Raw genomic sequence first — 20207 nt, forward strand, 5'->3', positions numbered from 1 at the left:
TAACCTTTAATGAACAACCTAATTTCTATTTTTCTCCCTTTATCAAGCTAAATATTCCAGAATTCGGGGGTGATTTGCACCAATAAAACTGTCTTTTTATGTTAGGTTTGTGTCCGTTTTATGTCCATTTTTGTTCCGTTTGTAACAGGTCCATTTCTTTTACTAGAGGTGTCTCTGCACACCATGTTTTGAGCATGAGCAGTGTTTAAATAGATCTGTTAATAGATGAAATAATGGAAGATCATTTGTTATGAACCGTTTCCCATAGACTCTAATTTTTTTTTAAAAAAGGATCCAGTTGTTACCCATTTTTGTTGGCCAGCCAAAAAGTTGTGCAGACTACTTTTATAATCTAATGGAAGCAGAGACAGGCGTATACATAAAACTTAACTTTTACTTTTAAATTAGTTAAAAAATAGTCATTAAAAGAACGGATCATTATATTTGATCATTTATTTTTTATGTACAGTGGGGAAATTAAGTATTTGATACACTGCCGATTTTGCAAGTTTTCCCACCTACAAAGAATGGAGAGGTCTGTAATTTTTATTGTAGATATACCTGAACTGTGAGAGACAGAATCTAAAAATAAAAAACAGAAAATCACATTGTATGATTTTTACATAATTAATTTGCTTTTTATTGCATGAAATAAGTATTTGATACAACAGAAAAACAGAACTTAATATTTGGAAACCTTTGATTGCAATTACAGAGGTCAGACGTTTCCTGTAGTTCTTGACCTAGTTTCTACATACTGCAGCAGGGATTTTGGCCCATTCCTCCATGCAGATCTGCTCCAGACCTTTCAGGTTTTGGGGCTGTCGCTGGGCAACATTGAGTTTCAACTCCCTCCAAAGATTTTCTATTGGGTTTAGGTCTGGAGACTGGCTAGGCCACTCCAGGACCTTGAAATGCTTCTTACGGAACCACTCCTTCCTTGGCTGTGTGTTTCAGGTCATTGTCATGCTGGAGGACCCAGCCATCACCAATTTCAATGCTCTTACTGAGGGAAGGAGGTTGTTGGCCAAAATCTTGTGATACATAACGCCATCCATCCTCCCTTCAATACGGTGCAGTCATCCAGTCCCCTTTGTAGAAAAGCACCCCCAAAGTATGATGTTTTCCCCACCATGCTTCACGGTTGGGAAGGTATTCTTGGGGTTGTACTCATCCTTCTTCTTCCTCCAAACACGACGAGTGGAGTTGATACCAAAAAGTTCTATTTTGGTCTCATCTGACCACATGACCTGTTACTAATGGTAATGTTTGAGACTATGGTCCCAGCTCTCTTCAGATCATTGACCAGGTCATTTACCAGGTCCTCCCGTGTAGTCCTGGGCTAATTAATGACCTTTCTCAGAATCATCATTACCCCACGAGGCGAGATCTTGCATGGAGCCTCAGACCGAGGAGGATTGACAGAAAATGGAGAAACACAAGATGACTAATAATTGTGCCAACAGTTGTTGCCTTCTCACCAAGCTGCTTGCCTATTGTCCAGTAGCTGAACCGAGCCTTATGCAGGCTCACAATTATTTCCCTGGTGTCCTTAGACAGCTCTTTGGTCTTGTCCATGGTGGAGAGGTTGGAGTGTGATGTGATTGATTGTGTGGACAGGCGTCTTTTATACAGGCAATGAGTTCAAACAGGTGTAATTAATACAGGTAATGAGTGCAGAGTAGGAGAGCTTCTTAAAGAAAAACTATCAGGTCTGTGAGCGCCAAAATGTGATTTTCTGTTTTTTATTTTTAGATTCTGTCTGACTGAGTGTACCTACGATGAAAATTACAGACCTCTCCATTCTTTGTAGGTGGGAAAACTTGCAAATGTGCATCAAATACTTATTTTCCCTAATGTACATAGAAAACACACATGTAAGACAAACATAAACAATACAAGTGGTAGTACTCTCTCTGTAGGGGACAAGACTGACAATGCTCAGTTCAGGGAAAAATTGGTCTCTTTATAGTTAAGACACAAACCAATAGAAGTGCAGCTTCAAATTGTACTCGTCAGAAAAAACATATGTACAAATGGCAGTGAGAGTGATAAAAGGAACAATGTCACCCAATGATGCAGACAGAACTGTCACAAATGGTCCATATGTTTCCAAAATTCCTGTTGCCAGTTCAGGAGGAGTCCAGGTATAGCCCTCTGGGTCCTTATTATAGCAGGCTGACCCTTGGTACACCAGAGACGCCTGCCCTTAGAAGGGCAGTCCACAGTAATACGGGTGATCCGTTCTTTTTTATGACTATTTTTTAACTAATATAAAGTAAAAGTTACGTTTTATGTGTATGCCTTTCTCTGCTTTCTTTGCACATTTTCTGGCATTTGTAAGTGTATTCGGAAGAGGTGGGACCGTGTCACCCTTCCTTACAGTGCTTTATCTCTACTTTTTTAATCCAACTAAAAAAGGAAAAAAGGATTGTAGTTGGACTCCAGTCAAATAAAAGACATTTTAAAAGGTTTTCGTCCCCATACAAATGAATGTATCGTACTAAATTATTTTATTTATATTTTCGTCATCTGCCAACATAAATAACTACTGGACGTGTGCACAGAGCCTAATTGTTGCTCTAGACTGTGCAAAATAAAGAATTTGTTGGAAAAAGTACTGATTCCTGAGTTTTATCTTTAAGTATCTTGGATGTTGTAGCGTCGGCGTCCCTGCCTCCTGCTAGGCAGGGACGCCGTTCCCCTCACCTCTCCGCTCCGTGCCCGGCGTCTTCCTCCCGCTCTGCTGGCAGCACGCACTGCTTCCCGGCCACTGTGCTTAGGGCGCGCGCTCCCCCTCTCTTAAAGGGGCCGCGCGCGCCGTCCTAAGGAGTCCCCGGCCAATGGCCGGAGGATATCACCATATATAAGGCACCTCCTCCAAAATGGAGGTGCCCGAGCAATGTTGTTGCAAAGCCTATCAACTCTGCTTCAGCCCTCAGGTCCCGTTACCAGATACCTGCCAGTTACCTGCCAGATTCCTGCTTGATACCTGCCTGATACCTGTCTATCTGCTTGCATTCTTGCGGTCCGACAGTCTGCCTACCAGCACCTGCCAGTCTGTCTATGGATCAGTTTGCCCGCTCACCTGGGAGCGCCCACCTGCTAACTGCCTGCTAGCCTACCTGGAGGCTCTGCCGTCACTTGCCGTGACCACCTGCCAGCCAGCCGTGAGACTCTTACCCGCTCACCTGGGAGCGTTCACCTGCTATCCGCCTGCTAGCCTACCTGGAGGCTTAGCCGTCACTTGCTGTGACCACCTGCCTGTCCAGAGACTCTTGCCCGCTCACCTGGGAGCGCTCACCTGCTACCCGCCTGCTAGCCTACCTGCAGGCTTAGCCGTCACTTGCTGTGACCACCTGCCTGTCCAGAGACTCTTGCCCGCTCACCTGGGAGCGCTCACCTGCTACCCGCCTGCTAGCCTACCTGGAGGCTTAGCCGTCACTTGCTGTGACCACCTGCCTGCCCAGAGACTCTTGCCCGCTCACCTGGGAGCACCCACCTGCTACCTACCTGCTAGCCTACCTGGGGGCTTAGCTGTCACTTGCTGTGACCACCTGCCTGTCCAGAGACTCTTGCCCGCTTACCTGGGAGCGCTCACCTGTTACCTGCCTGCTAGCCTACCTGGAGGCTCTGCTGTCACTTGCCGTGACCACCCGCCTGTCAAGAGACTGTTCCCGTTACTTGCCTTGTCCGTTCTGTCCTTCTACCCTGAGACTGTTCTTGTCACCTGCCGTGTCTACCTTCCCGCCTTCCCTGGGAGCCACCTGCCTCCTTACAAAGACTGCCCCTTTGTATAATAGCTCAGAGGTTCCACCTCCCAGACCCGTTACAGTTTGCTCGGGCCATGGAACCCGGTGGCACCCAAGCTCCCTCGCTCTCGGACCTATGTCATGAACTCTCCCGTCAGAGGTCCCAACAGGAGTCCATCCTGAGTCACCTGCGTAGTGTTAACTCCCGCCTGGACACATTGACTACCTCATCGGGAGCTGCCTCCATTCGCACACTTACTACCCCGGCACCGTCGCTGCCCATCAATACCATGGCATCTCTTCCCGGTCCCCGCCTCTCCACCCCGCCTCGTTTTGGCGGAGATCCCGGCCAGGCACGGGGCTTCATTAACCAGTGCACTCTGCACTTCGAACTGTTGGCACACCAGTTTTCCACCGACCGAGCCAAAGTAGCCTTCATCATGTCCCATCTCACGGGGGAGGCGCTGGCTTGGCTAAATCTTCTATGGGAGAGAGGAGACCCCCTGGTGTCCAACCTGCCAGCCTTTCTCACGGCTTTCCGGAAAGTCTTCGACGAACCAGGACGGAAGACCTCATCCGCCTCATCTCTGCTACGCCTCCGCCAAGGAAGTCTCGCCGTGGGCCAATATGCCATACGGTTCCGTACCCTTGCTTTGGAGCTTGCCTGGGATAACGACGCCCTGGTGTCCAGCTTCTGGGAGGGTCTGTCCGGCCGTATTAAAGATGAACTCGCCGGTCGGGACATTCCTACCACTCTCGACGACTTAATAACACTTGCTACCCGGATTGACATCCGGTTCCAGGAGCGCACCAAAGAGGTCACCCGTGAGAGGAGGTTTCCACGCCTTGCCCCTACCTTCCAGAGACCCGTCACTTCCTCCGTTACTCCCCAGGCGCACTCACCCGAGTCTATGCAGGTCGACCAGACCAAGATGGTCAAAACCCGTCAAGAATTACGCCGTGCCGAGGGGAGCTGCTTCTACTGTGGCAGTAAGGAGCACCGGATCCGTTCCTGCCCGGAGAAGTCGGGAAACGCCTGTGTCTAGGATCGCTCAGAGAGGTCGCCCTAGACAAAAGTAAACCCTCTCCGTCTCTGATGCTGTCGGTCTCTATCATCTGCGGGGAGAACCGTTATTTTGAACTGGCTCAACTTGACTCTGGAGCTGCCGGAAATCTCATTTCTCAGTCCCTGGTAGAGAAATACCGCATTCCCACCAAACCTCTGGCTGTACCCTTATCTGTCGCCGCCGTGGATGGGGGTCTCTTACCACATCCCATCCAACTCATCACCGAATCCATAACTCTGCAGGTGGGAATGCTGCACTCTGAGAGCATCTTCTTCCATGTTCTGCCTGGACTCTCTCACGCCCTCTTGCTAGGCCTACCTTGGCTCCAGAGACATGCACCCGTGCTTGATTGGCAGACCGGAGAAGTCCTTCGCTGGGAACAGGACTGCCATAAGACTTGTTTAGTTCCCGTTCATCCTGCTCGTCCTTCTCCTACCCCAGCCAATCTACCCGGCCTACCGGTTCCCTATTGGTCTTATGCGGACGTCTTTAATAAAAGAGAAGCAGAGACATTATCCCCTCATAGACCATACGACTGCCCAATCGACCTGATGCCCGGCGCTACTCCTCCCCGTGGGCGTATTTACCCTTTGTCCGCTGCTGAGACCCGGTCCATGTCTGAATATATTGAGGAGAATCTGGCCCGGGGATTTATCCGGAAATCTACCTCCCCGGCGGGAGCAGGCTTCTTCTTCGTCATAAAGAAGGACGGCTCACTCCGTCCCTGTATAGACTATAGAGGCCTTAACCAGATCACAGTGAAAAATAAATACCCCCTTCCGCTCATTCCTGAATTATTTGACCGTCTGAGGGGGGCTAGAATCTTCACCAAGCTGGACCTCTGTGGGGCGTATGACCTGGTCCGTATCCGTCAGGGGATGAATGGATGACGGCATTCAACACCCGGGACGGCCACTATGAATACCTTGTAATGCCCTTCGGTCTCTGTAACGCTCCGGCCGTCTTTCAAGAGTTGGTCAATGACATCTTCCGTGACCTTCTCTACTCCTGCGTGGTGGTGTACCTGGATGACATCTTGGTCTTCTCTCCGGATCTTCTCACTCACCGGAGGGACGTTCGTCAGGTCCTGCTCAGGCTCAGGCAGAACCACCTCTACGCTAAATATGAGAAGTGCCTCTTTGAGCAGACCTCGCTTCCGTTTCTGGGCTACATAATCTCTCAGACCGGCCTACGAATGGATCCTGAGAAACTGTCTGCCATCCAGAAGTGGCCCCGACCAGAGGGGTTGAAGGCTATTCAGCGGTTCCTGGGCTTCGCCAACTACTACCGCCTCTTCATTCCGCACTTCTCTTCCCGGACTGCCCCTATCTCTGCGCTCACCCGTAAGGGCGCTAATCCCAGAGAATGGCCGCCCGAAGCAGAGGAGGCCTTCCTTTCCTTAAAACAAGCTTTCTCCTCCGCTTCTGTGCTGCATCGTCCGGACGGCAACAAGCAATTCTTCCTAGAGGTTGACGCTTCCTCCTCCGGAGCCGGAGCGGTACTTACCCAAAAGTCGTCTTCCGGAAGAATGGTAACCAGCGGCTTCTTCTCCAAACTCTTCTCCTCTTCTGAGCGCAATTATTCTATAGGAGACCGAGAATTATTGGCCACAAAGCTGGCACTGGAGGAGTGGCGTTACCTGCTCGAGGGGGCTCTTCACCCGGTAATAATTTACACGGACCACAAGAACTTGGCTTACCTCCAGAGCGCCCAGAGACTTAACCCGTGCCAAGCCCGGTGGTCCTTGTTCTTCGCCCGCTTTGATTTCATTCTTCATTTTCGCCCGGCAGACAAAAACATCAAAGCTGATGCCTTGTCCCGATCCTTTTTGGTCTCTGATCTTGAGGAGGAGCCTAAGCACATCATCGACCCCGCCAGAGTAATGCAGGTGGCCCCCGTGAATCTAAATCGTCTTCCACCCGGAAAGACGTTCGTAACAGTACCTGATCGTGAGAAGGTCCTACACTGGGGACACTCGTCTAAGCTAGCGGGCCACGCTGGTCAGAAGAAGACCCTCCAGCTTATTACCCGGCATTACTGGTGGCCTACCCTGCACAAGGACGCAATAGATTTTGTTTCAGCCTGTGTGTGCTGCGCCCGAAACAAGGTTCCGAAACACCTGCCAGCCAGCCGCCTCCTTCCTCTTCCTATACCTGCTGCCCCGTGGCAGCATATAGCTATGGACTTTATAACGGACCTCCCTGTCTCTGCCGGTTGTACTGTCATTTAGGTGGTCGCTGACCGCTTTTCCAAGATGGCTCACTTCATTCCCCTGCCGGGTCTCCCGTCTGCATCTGAGTTAAAAACTTTACCCATCATGTTTTCCGTCTTCATGGTCTTCCTCTCCACATTGTATCCGACTGAGGGGTTCAGTTCACCTCTCGCTTTTGGCGAGCCATGTGTAAATTGCTGGGGGTCACCTTGGACTTTTCTTCTGCTTATCACCCACAGTCCAATGGCCAAGTAGAGTGGATCAACCAAATTTTAACCTGTTTCCTCCGGCACTTTGTTAATGCTCATCATTCCGATTGGGTGGATCTTTTACCGTGGGCCGAATTTTCCTACAATAATCACGAGAGCGAATCTTCCACCAAATCCCCGTTTTTTGTAGTCTTCGGTCAGCATCCTCGGATCCCGTTTCCCGTCTCCACCTCGGTGGACAATCCGGCTGCGGAATCTCTCGTTAGCGAATTTTCCTCCATTTGGGAGAGTACCCGATCCGCACTTCTTCGGTCATCCGAGCGGATGAAAAAACAGGCTGACAAAAGACGTCTGGATCCACCACAATTCCGTCCTGGAGATAAAGTCTGGCTCTCGTCCAAATATGTCCGGCTCAAGATTCCTTCCTACAAGTTAGGGCCTCGGTTCATCGGCCCACTGGAAGTTATCAAACAAATCAACCCGGTGGCCTATAAATTGAAACTCCCGGCCAACTTGCGGATTCCTAACTCCTTCCATGTATCTCTACTCAAACCCGTGGTACTTAACTCTTTTTCCAAGTCTACAGGTACGCCTCCTGCTCCGGTTTCCGCTGAAAACGAGTTTGAGGTAGAGAACATTCTGGCCACCAAAAGGGTAAGAGGAAAGTCCTTTTTTCTAGTGGATTGGAAGGTGTTTGGTCCTGAGGAGAGAACGTGGGAGCCCCGGGAGAACATCCATGCCCCTCTCATCCTTGATAAATTTCTCTCTGGCCTAAAAAAGGGGGGGCCTAAAGGGGGGGGGTACTGTAGCGTCGGCGTCCCTGCCTCCTGCTAGGCAGGGACGCCGTTCCCCTCACCTCTCCGCTCCGTGCCCGGCATCTTCCTCCCGCTCTGCTGGCAGCGCGTGCTGCTTCCCGGCCACTGTGCTTAGGGCGCGCGCTCCCCATCTCTTAAAGGGGCCGCGCGCGCCGTCCTAAGGAGTCCCCGGCCAATGGCCGGAGGATCTCACCATATATAAGGCACCTCCTCCAAAATGGAGGTGCCCGAGCAATGTTGTTGCAAAGCCTATCAACTCTGTTTCAGCCCTCAGGTCCCGTTACCAGATACCTGCCAGTTACCTGCCAGATTCCTGCTTGATACCTGTCTATCTGCTTGCATTCCTGCGGTCCGACAGTCTGCCTACCAGCACCTGCCAGTCTGTCTATGGATCAGTTTGCCCGCTCACCTGGGAGCGCCCACCTGCTACCTGCCTGCTAGCCTACCTGGAGGCTCTGCCGTCACTTGCCGTGACCACCTGCCAGCCAGCCGTGAGACTCTTGCCCGCTCACCTGGGAGCGCTCACCTGCTACCCGCCTGCTAGCCTACCTGGAGGCTTAGCCGTCACTTGCTGTGACCACCTGCCTGTCCAGAGACTCTTGCCCGCTTACCTGGGAGCGCTAACCTGTTACCTGCCTGCTAGCCTACCTGGAGGCTCTGCTGTCACTTGCTGTGACCACCCGCCTGTCAAGAGACTGTTCCCGTTACTTGCCGTGTCCGTTCTGTCCTTCTACCCTGAGACTGTTCTTGTCACCTGCCGTGTCTACCTTCCCGCCTTCCCTGGGAGCCACCTGCCTCCTTACAAAGACTGCCCCTTTGTATAATAGCTCAGAGGTTCCACCTCCCAGACCCGTTACAGATGTTTTTGTAGCATCCACTTGTTATCGCCTTTTTTACATAACCTATTTCTTGACATTGCATTGTGTGTACAGGCTTTTCCTTGAATAGAATTGATTAACGATATGGATATGCTTAGAATGGAACTATCTGGTGGTTTATAAAAATTAGATGACTTTACGTGACCTGCATCCTGATCATCATAGAGGGTTAAGTCCAGAGAATTTACTGTATCTTTATGTATGGAACCTGTATATTTTAGATCTAATGTTTTGATTCAAATATTGGATTAATTGCTCATTTTTACCGCTACATATAAAGAGATTGTCTATAAATTGGCCATACCATATAATAGACGAGAAATATGGGTTATGCTCTGTGTATACAAAGTTCCCCTCCCACCAGGGCATAACCAAACTGGTGGGGAAGGGGGAGAACTTTGGCCCCATTGGGGCTACTTCTGTCTACAGGACAAAAACTCATTGTTAAAATTAAAATAATTGGCTTGAATAGATGACGTATAACGATTACAATGGATTCTTTCATTTCAGCAGAATAATAAAATTCTCTCGCTTTTATGGCTCGATCATCAGGCACATACTAGTAGAGGGCTTTTACATCACAAGAAATCCTATATAAACCTGCTGCCCAGCGAAAATTCTAAAATGATTTCAGAACTTCCCCATTAGCTTTTAGATCCCCTGGGATACGCCGTACTAGCTGTTGTAGTTATCCACCCAAGCATTTAAACATTAGTTTATTATATGGTTGTCCCAGAAGGAATTTTTGCTAAAAATAAAAATATTTTCATTACAAATGGACATTACCTTTTCACATTAAAGGGAACCTGTGACATAATTTGTGTTGCTGAACAAACATAGTTCACAGTATGGCTGGTGACGAGGTGACTACTCCAAGATTTATAAATGCAAAATGTTAGACAGAGTCCAGATGGATTATGAAATAAAATAAGAAAAATATATTCTGCCTAATACATTAGGGCTATTTCTTTATGAAATACAGGTTTTTCTCAAGTATGCTTAAAGGGGTTTTCCCACAAACAAAGTACATTTTAATCAATAGATCTTGGAATAATAATAATTTCCACAATTGGATGTGTTTAAATAAAATGTTCCTGTGCTGAGATAATCTTATAAATGTGCCCCTGCTGTGTACTGTGTAATGGCTGTGTCTGACCGTACAGGAACATGGTCTGATCATACCACATCTCCTGGGCAGGGGAGGAAGAAAAGGAGTATACAGACATTACAGCAGGGGATCACAGCTGATTCTTTTTGTGAGGTAAAACATTTCCCTGCCTGTTTTTAAACAATGTTTTACATCAAAGAAACAATCAGCTGTGATCCCCTGCTGTAATGTCTATATACTCTCCATTGTGTCCTCCCCTACCCAGGAGATGTGGTATGATCAGACGATGTTCCTGCACGGTCAGACACAGCCATTACACAGTACACAGTAGGGGCACATTTATAAGATTATCTCAGCACAGGAACATTTTAGTTAAACATCCAGTTGTGGAAGTTATTATAATTACAAGATCTATTGATTAAAATGAACTTTGCCTGCGGGAAAACACCTTTAAGGGCTTGCTCACACCACCGTACTTTCCATCCAAGTGCAATCTGACAAAACATTGGACGTATATTATTCTATGGGACCATGCACATGTACGATTTTTTTCCACAGACCGAGCCAGTCTGAGGAAAATATCACAGCATATCTGAGTTTGATCCAATGTTCTGATCGCACTAAGACATACAAGTCAATAAGAACCTGGAAATCATCGGTCGTTGGATGACATGTGACACAATGGAGAAGATGGAGAAATCTTGTTCTCCATCTTCTCGTCACAGTTGTACTCTGATTTTTTTCTTCCGAAAGAATCAGATCTCACTATGCTGTCATTTGCACAATCGTCCCAATTCTCTCGGATTAGAGAATCTACGACTGTGTGCACCTGCCCTAACCCAGGTTTATACTAAAAATCCCATCCTGGGTCGTGCTTTCAACTTTGTTTTTTTGTGAAATGCTATAGCGTTTCAGAGTAAAACATACATGTCTGCATTAATGGAGTTGTCTTTGATTCATGCTGCATGTACATTGGGCAGCATGAATCATGTGACAGAATCCCTTTAAGAAATTAGCTGTGACACTATGTCATTTATGCTATTGATTGTACACACTACAACTTTATATAAGTAGGTTGTTCAGCAAGACAAATAAAAGAACGCTTTTCTGAAAACCTATACGATAAAGAAAAGAAAATCAAGTCTGTCGTTGTTCATGCCAGGATTGATGAAATGTGTTGGAGTCGGATGCTCCTGATTCATGAAGAAGTACACGCCTCTTCATGATTCAAGTGCAAATCCTATTCCAGTCCCTGCTGGAGTAAGATTTGTGACGAAGCGAACGCCACCGCTCATTATGAATTTGACAAGTGATGATCTTCATGCTCCTGTCCTGCCCAAACTTCACTTCAACCACTTAGTTGGAGCTGGGCGAAAACGGAGTGAGAACGCCAAAAGTCGCATAAAGCGCAGCCTCAAGTTGCGCCCAAATTATTGACTTTTCAAAGCTTTTTACGCCAGTTTCTGGATATACATAGAAATATTGGCAGCCTTCGTTTCTATGGTATTGAACCAAGGTGTAATGCGTCCCATTCATGTACAATAGTCACTATGGCCGCTAAAAAACCCACGTAGCTAGTCAGGGATAAATGTACAGAGTGCTACTCTGTGCCCCCCTTGGCGTTCCCATTCAGTCTTGGCCTGTTTGTGTGGTAAGTATACTTTTTTGCCACAGAGCCTTTTCGTATCTATTCAGGTCACTACTTTAGTGGTGAGTGCGATCTGATTATGGTAGGAGCACTGTGTACATTTATCCCTGACTAGCTACGTGGGCTTTTTAGAGGCCATACTGACTCTATTGTACATGAATGGGACACATTGGGGGCTTTGTATAGGCACTTTGCACTTTTTTGTCCCTTTTTCTATGCTTATGATATTTAAAATTTGGTACTATATACACATTGATTAATAAATAAATTTTCTTTGTAAGCCAGCTGTACTCCTAGTTCCTTTTGTTTCTAATATGACTGGAGTAGGCTTTCTGGGTTAGCCCCGGTTATTCGGGATTTAAACCTAGTCCTTTGACATTCGCCATGCTCCATAAGATTGGGACGGTTTCCCAGCACGTGTAACAGCTCTGCCTCCAGGGTCAGAACAATGGCGGCACTTGTGACCGGAGTAGAGCAGCATCAAACCAGATCCATTCCCAGGTGGGAGCACAGAACCACGATTCCTATAAGTCATGCGCTTTTGTGTTCTCTATGAGAGAGCCGCTGCCAGTAGAGTTTCCGATATCCCTGCTGATCAAAAGAATCAGGTGTAGAAATTCCAAAGTCCAGACCCTTCCCTCCAGGGAAGAGTCGAAAGGCCCCTCACACATTATATGGTTGGTAGATCCCACCGAAATCTGCGGATTCTGACAACTTTTAACTAATGTGTATGAGGAACGGGTACTGTGCTGTGTGGTTCAGTATTTTTGGGTTCTTGTTGTATAGTTTCATAGTCAGTAATATACTGGCTAATCCTTAAAGTATTTTGGGTAAATAAGTTCAAAGGAATCAAAGCTGCAAAGCTGTTGGCAGAATAGTTGCCGGTTTTTCATGTAATCTGCAGCTTTGATATGTTACATCATTACATGCTATTGTCCAATCACATTGATTTAGTGTTTTTCAGAACCAGAATGTGTTCACTCTTTGTATCCATCACATCTACAACAATTGTTTCATTTGTATCAGAGAAACAAGCAGACTTGAGAATATTCTAACCTCGGGAAAATAGCATTAGTTTGGCCATTTCTGCATCAGGAAATTATGTCAATTACACTGAATATATAGAGACAAAATCACTATTGCAAAGTATCTTTATAATACAATAATGTGATCATCATATATTTCTTTTATAGAAGATTATTCTTCATTTTTGCGATACAGAGTTTAAAAGGCTTGGCAAATCTTGGCTTCCTGGAGTTGCTTATCACATTCCTCAACCTTGAAAAAGCAACGCTAAGAAGGAAAAGTTGTGTAATTATGGAAATCACAGGATCGATAGACATGTTAATGATATGCAAATACTGGAAAAATGGAGACAAAATTTTCAAACATCTCAATTTATTCAGTATTGAGTATGAGCATATCAATCGGAAATTCCGCACTTACACACCTTGGCTGCTATAAATGAGGTTTATTAATGGGTGTCTGATGAATGTTCTGCCACATTGCATGCGCTTGGGCACTCAAATCATCAAGATTCGCTGCTGGCGGCTCCCTTTGTAATTGCCAATCACTGACGTCCCAGATGTTCTCGATGGGAGACAAATCCGGAAACGCTGCAGCCATGGATACACGTTTAGACTATGCAGACGGCTCACAGTAGCACAAGGAAAATGTGACTTGGCATTGTCATGTTGAAAAACGTATTCTGGAACACCGGAGTAATGGCCATACCACTGATTCTATGACTGTACCATTCTGTACTGCAGATTAAACTGGATATCAAATATTAAATCTAAGGCATCTAACAGTATCTGCAAAAACCATCAAAAGCTGTTTGCTCGACATTGGGCTATGAGCCAGACATCAGCTATTGGTGTTTCCTTGACCTCACACCACTACACTCAAAGGCTGTCATGGTGCAGAGCAAGATGGTTATGGAGGCAGGAATGGAGGTCTGTCCTCTTCAGCAATGAGTCCCGTTTTTTTCTTGGATGCAACGCTAGTCAGAGATTGGTCTGGGGACCTCATGGGCAACGCCTTAAGGAATCGCATAATATACAGTAGCCGGATCCTGCTAAGCTTCATTCCAGGTGCACTAACAGCTCAGCGTTCCATTTATCTGGTTGTATAACCAGTGGTACGGCCATTTCTCCTAAGTGTGCAAGGAACTATTTTTTTACACGACAACACCAGATCACATGTTCCTGGTGTTACTGTGAGCAGCCTGCATGGCCTAAATGTGCTACCATGGCCTACAGCATCTCCGGCAATTGCAAAGGGAGTTGCCAGCAGCGGATCTTGATGATTTGTGTGCCCAAATGCACATAAGTGTGGCAGAACATTCCTCAGAGAACCATTAATAACCTTATTGATAGCAGCAAAGAAGTGTAAGCACTGCTATTTCTGTGTGTCGTGCTCATACTTGAATAAATTGAGATGTTTTGAAAATTTAGTTTTCATTTTTTCAGAATTTGCATATCATTAACCTGTGTATAGATCCTGTCATTTCCATAATTATATAACTTTTACTTTTTGTTGTTGCAATTTTAATGTTGATGAGTGTATATATTATTAAGTTAATTTTAAGGGGATTGTTTAAGATTTGTAAAACAAATAACAGGGCCTACCAGAGTGGCAGTGCTGCAATGGCAATTACATACAGTGGGTACGGAAAGTATTCAGACCCCTTTACATTTTTCACTCTTTGTTTCATTGCAGCCATTTGGTAAATTCTAAAAAGTTCATTTTTTTTCTCATTAAAGTACACTCCGCACCCCATCTTGACTGAAAAAAAACAGAAATGTAGAATTTTTTGCATTCAGACCCTTTGCTCAGACACTCATATTTAAGTCACATTATGTCCATTTCCTTGTGATCCTCCTTGAGATGGTTCTACTCCTTCATTGGAGTCCAGCTGTGTTTAATTAAAGTGATAGGACTTGATTTGGAAAGGCACACACCTGTCTATATAAGACTTCACAGCTCACAGTGCATGTCAGACCAAATGAGAATCATGAGCTCAAAGAAACTGCCCAAGGAGCTCAGAGACAGAATTGTGGCAAGGCACAGATCTGGCCAAGGTTACAAAAGAATTTCTGCAGTACTCAAGGGTCGTAAGAGCACAGTGGCCTCCATAATCCTTAAATGGAAGAAGTTTGGGACCAACAGAAGTCTTCCTAGAACTGGCCATCCAGCTAAACTGAGCAATCGTGGGAGAAGAGCCTTGGTGAGAGAGGTAAAGAAGAACCCCAAGATCACTGTGGCTGAGCTCCAGTAGGGAGATGGGAGAAAGTTCCACAAAGTCAACTATCACTGCAGCCCTCCACCAGTCAGGCCTTTATGGCAGAGTGGCCAGACGGAAGCCTCTCCTCAGTGCAAGACATATGAAAGCCCCCATAGAGTTTGCTCAAAAACACATGAAGGACTCCCAGATTATGAGAAATAAGATTCTCTGGTCTAATGAGACGAAGATAGAACTTTTTGGTGATAATTCTAAGCGGTATGTGTGGAGAAAACCAGGTACTGCTCATCACCTGCCCAATACAATCCCAACAGTGACACATGGTGGTGGCAGCATCATGCTATGGGAGTGTTTTTCAGCTGCAGGGACAGGACGACTGGTTGCAATTGAAAGAAACATGAATGCGACCAAGTACAGAGATATCCTGGGTGAAAACCTCTTCCAGAGTGCTCTGGACCTCAGACTTGGCCCAAGATTCACCTTCCAACAAGACAATGACCTTAAGCACACAGCTAAAATAACAAAAGAGTGGCTTCAGAACAACTCTGTGACCATTCTTTACTGGCCCAGCCGAGCCCTGACCTAAACCCAATTGAGCATCTCTGGAGAGACCTGAAAATGGCTGTCCACCAACGTTCACCATCCAATCTGATGGAACTGGAGAAGATCTGCAAGGAAGAATGGAAGAGGATCCCCAAATCCAGGTGTGAAAAACTTGTTGCATCATTCCCAAGAAGACTCATGGCTGTACTAGCTCAAAAGGGTGCTTCTACTCAATACTGAGCAAAGGGTCTGAATACTTATGACCATGTGATATTTCAGCTTTTCTTTTTTAATAAATTTGCAAAAATGTCCACATTTCAGGGTTTTTTTTTTCAGTCAAGATGGGGTGCAGAGTGTACTTTAATGAGAAAAAAATGAACTTTTTAGAATTTACCAAATGGCGGCAATGAAACAATGAGTGAAAAATTTAAAGGGGTCTGAATACTTTCCGTACCCACTGTAGGTAATTCTTATTTTAACACATTTCCAGTAGTTTTATTTTATCCTGGATAACCCTTTAAGAACAGTTTGCAGCAAGCCTTTCCCCTAGTATTTTTTTTAACTGCTCTATGTTTATGCAGGGGATTTGGAGCTTTGTATCACAAAGACAAAGCTCCAGTTGCTAGGAAGATTTGTTAAGAAATTAATCGGATTAGATTTAAAAAGTGGAGTTCAAGGGTAAACATATGTAAGGGGCATTGACATGGTTAATTTTTCATCAGAAACTCACCTTTCATTGATGGAGGAATATAGGGACATGGATTTGGTCTCTTGGTCTTGAGTGGTTGGGCATCCCCTGTCAGCTTCTATGAGAAACATAAAGGAAGGTTAACAAGAAACACATTATTATTAATATTTCTTTTTAGAGGACCATTAATTCCATGGTGCTGCACATGTGAGGAGGGGGAGACATAAAAAAATACAAATATAAATTACAATGAACAAACTAACAATGATAGACTGGTACAGAGGGGAGAGGACCTGCCCTTGTGGGATTACAGTCTACAGGGTAATGGGGAGGAGACAGGAGGTTGGGGGATTGCAGTAGCTCCGGTGGTGTTGAGGTGGCACCAGGGTCATTGCAGGCTGTAAGGTTTCTTGAAGAGATGGGTTTTCAAGTTCTGTCTGAAAATTCAGAATCTGGTGGACTCAGACCTTTTGGGACACAAAAATTCAGAGAATGGGGGATACGCGGTAGAAGTTTTGAAGGGAAAGTACGAGTTTGGAGGAAGGAAGGAGGTCTTGGGATGACCGGAGATTACTTGTGGGAAGATATTGGGAGATTAGTTCGGAGAAATATTGGGGAGACAGATTATGGACTGCTTTGTAGGTCAGTGTTAGTAGTTTGAACTGGATTTGTTGGGGAATTGGGAGCCAATGAAGGGATTTGCAGAGAGGTAGATCAGGTAGGAGAGTTCAGTCAGATGGGGGAAAGCTGATGAGTTTGGTTTTGTCCACACTGAGCTTTAGGAAGCACGAGAAGAAGGAGGATATGGCTGCTAGACACACTGTGATTCTGTACAGTAGAGAGGTGACGCCTGGGCAGAGAGGTAGATCTGAGTATCATCAGCGTATAGGTGGTACTAGAAGCCTAGGATTCACCCCCAAAAAGTAATGAGTAAAACTGAATCATGTATACTAAATAGGGTTCAGCAGTAATTTTGGGGAGACTGTGAAATTGGGCCTAGTCACATGATCTTCAATATTGTATAGGTCCTCATGCCCCCATGTTTGACACATGGGCGGTCCATCAAGGGCATGCACAATGCAGGGAAAGGATTGACTACAATACCCCGTCTACCATTACTGTCTGGCGTGTTATTTCTAAGGAAGAGGTGAAGAGGTTGTCAGCCATATCTGGCCACTTACCGTATTTTAATACTACTATACAGCAATGAAATGACCATGCTGAAACCAAACCAACCACAGGGCTTAATATTTTTAAAGTGAACTTACGCTTTTAATAACATTTTGCACTTGCTATCCAAATGTTTTCTTACAATCTCCTTTTAAATCACCATGCAATGTTTTTGCAGCTTGTGAATAATTTGCGGACCCGCTCACTTTCTCGAATATTTTTCCAGTAATGCATGCCCGCTGACATGAATAGTATTGCTCAGCATTTCTGTCATGTTGCGCCTCTTTAAAATCCAAACACTTGGGAACTTGACCTCACAAGTATACGTGTGCTCCACCGCTGTGGGCCATGCTGGTGTGAAAGGGGGAATTGTTATTTCTGAAGTTCAGAGACAGCCTGCTGGTGTTCCTACAGTATAGAGGCTGGACTGATAGAAAGGAGCAAGGCTCGAGGCAGGGGGAGGACAAAGGTCACCAGCGGCCTCACAGATTTAAAGGGAAAGGTATCAATCATTTTATATTTCCACTAATAAATACGCACAAGTACAATAAAGTATGGTGAATGTGACTATTATACACTTGGGTTATCAGTCGGCGCTGTGTATAGCGTGCATTGTTGGTAAAGTACGTCACTTGCTAATGTCGTTAACTGCAACTATTCGTCTAATGTTATTGGATTGAAGTTACAGAATGTTGTAATGTTTCTTTTGAACTATACTAACTATTTGGAAGGGTTGTGGATGCAGTAAGAAAACAGCATAGGGTATGTAGGGTCATATACTAGTCCTGCAACTGAACTGGCTTGTCTGTCCCTACTACATTTCTCCTAATCAGCTGGACCCCTCCAGATGGCTCACTTCTGTAGCCACCATTCCTTCTCACTGGCCTCCACACATGTCAGAGGTGAACTGTATTGACCCAGATGACCCATACGTATTAACCTAAGGATGGCATACAGCCAGTAGCTCTATAACACAATGCCGCCATAGCATGAACTGTCATATGTAATGCATTAAAACTGTAGTGGGCATACGGGTTGGCTACTGAAACCTTGGTCTTCAAACAAGCTTATACTTTATGCATTAATTCCCCCCACCCTTTTAATGTATTCAACCAGTATCTGGGCTGTATCCTCACAACCAAGATTACGCAGCATTTAAAGGGGTTTCCCCATGAACAAAAGTTCATTTTAATCAATAGATATTGGAATGATATTAAGTTCCACAATTGAATGTATTTTATTAAAATGTTCCTGTGCTGAGATAATCTTAGAAATGGGCTCCTGCTGTGTACTGTGTAATGGCTGTGTCTGACCGTACAGGAACACGGTCTGATCATACCACATCTCCTGGGCAGGGGAGGGAACGAAAGAGTATACAGACATTACAGCAGGGGATCACAGCTCATTCTTTCTTTGAAGTAAAACATTGTTTAAAAACAGGCAGGGAAATGTTTTACCTCACAGAAAGAATCAGCTGTGACCCCCTGCTGTAATGTCTGTATACTCTTTTGCTTCCTCCCCTACCCAGGAGCTGTAGTATGATCAGACCATGTTCCTGTACGGTCAGACACAGCCATTACACAGTACACAGCAGGGGCACATTTATAAGATTATCTCAGCACAGGAACATTTTATTTAAACACATCCAATTGTGGAAGTTATTATTATTCCAAGATCTATTAATTAAAATGAACTTTTGTTTGTGGGAAAACCCCTTTAAGCATTTGTAAAATTGCCCATTACATGGACACCAGTGGTCATGCCGAATAAATCCAGTATCGGGGCTGCATCATCACTTATGGCGGTTTTATACAATCAAAAAAACTCAGTATTTTGGCATTTGTATGCTGGTGGCATACAGTATATGGACCCCCGTGGTTATGCTGAATAAATCTTAGATCCCAATTTGTTTCTTTTCTATGTAATTGCAGTAAACCAGAGGGGGACATCCATAAAACAGACTTCCCTGTATTACTGTCATCTGAAACCAGTTTTATACTCTAAATAACTATGCAGAAATGCTCTTCCGAAAGTGCAAAATAATGAATATACATTTCACCAGTGCATATCGTCTGATCTGTAGGTGACTCTCAGAAAACACAGTGCACAATCGATGTTCTTCAGCCACTGCCACCCCCACACCATTCCTTAGGTGGCCTTGCTTTGCCTTTGAGGTCATACTTACTGTGATTTTGGAGCAGAACGTTCTACGCTTTAAATAAACCCTTTTGTTCACTCCTCTGAATTTCAACATCTCCCCCCCCACCTTCATCACAAATTCCATTACGTATTTTCACCCCATGAAATGGGGGAGGGAGGGCAGGAGCGCAGTCTATGAGAAAGGGGGGTGAGCTATACCTGTCTAGTTGCTTAATAAGCCAAATTTAATTTAACCAAGTCACTGCCACATCCTCTCGGATAAATAGATGGCGGCAAAGAGGATATTTTTGTAGCTAAATTCACTGGTTGTACAGCTATGGTTATGCAGAGGGGGTAGAACAAAATGGCCGCCACATGAAGTATGACATTTCATATCATTTATATATTGTCTCTAAAGGGTGGTTCATGGGTTATCTCTGACATTGTAGTTCAAGTACAGTACAGACCAAAAGTTTGGACACACCTTCTCATTTAAAGATTTTTCTGTATTTTCATTACTTTGAAAATTGTACATTCACACTGAAGGCATCAAAACTATGAATTAACACATGTGGAATTATATACTTAACAAAAAAGTGTGAAACAACTGAAAATATGTCTTATATTCTAGGTTCTTCAAAGTAGCCACCTTTTGCTTTGATGACTGCTTTGAACACTCTTGGCATTCTCTTGATGAGCTTCAAGAGGTAGTCACCGGCAATGGTATTCACTTC

At 45.2% G+C, this 20207-nt stretch overlaps 1 protein-coding gene across 1 annotated transcript in view; it reads right to left on the reverse strand.

Annotated features, from left to right (window-relative positions):
* Window positions 1-20207, reverse strand: part of PPP1R1B (protein phosphatase 1 regulatory inhibitor subunit 1B) — a 72807-nt gene that overhangs the window by 17806 nt on the left and 34794 nt on the right. The window contains exon 4 of the mRNA XM_073681113.1: window positions 16207-16282. Within this exon, the coding sequence (XP_073537214.1) occupies window positions 16207-16282 (76 nt within the window). The remainder of the gene's footprint in view (window positions 1-16206; window positions 16283-20207) is intronic.

The sequence above is a fragment of the Phyllobates terribilis genome, unplaced genomic scaffold, assembly GCF_046119375.1.
Source record: "Phyllobates terribilis strain yellow unplaced genomic scaffold, ASM4611937v1 Scaffold_5__5_contigs__length_657084704, whole genome shotgun sequence".
Lineage (NCBI taxonomy): Eukaryota > Metazoa > Chordata > Amphibia > Anura > Dendrobatidae > Phyllobates > Phyllobates terribilis.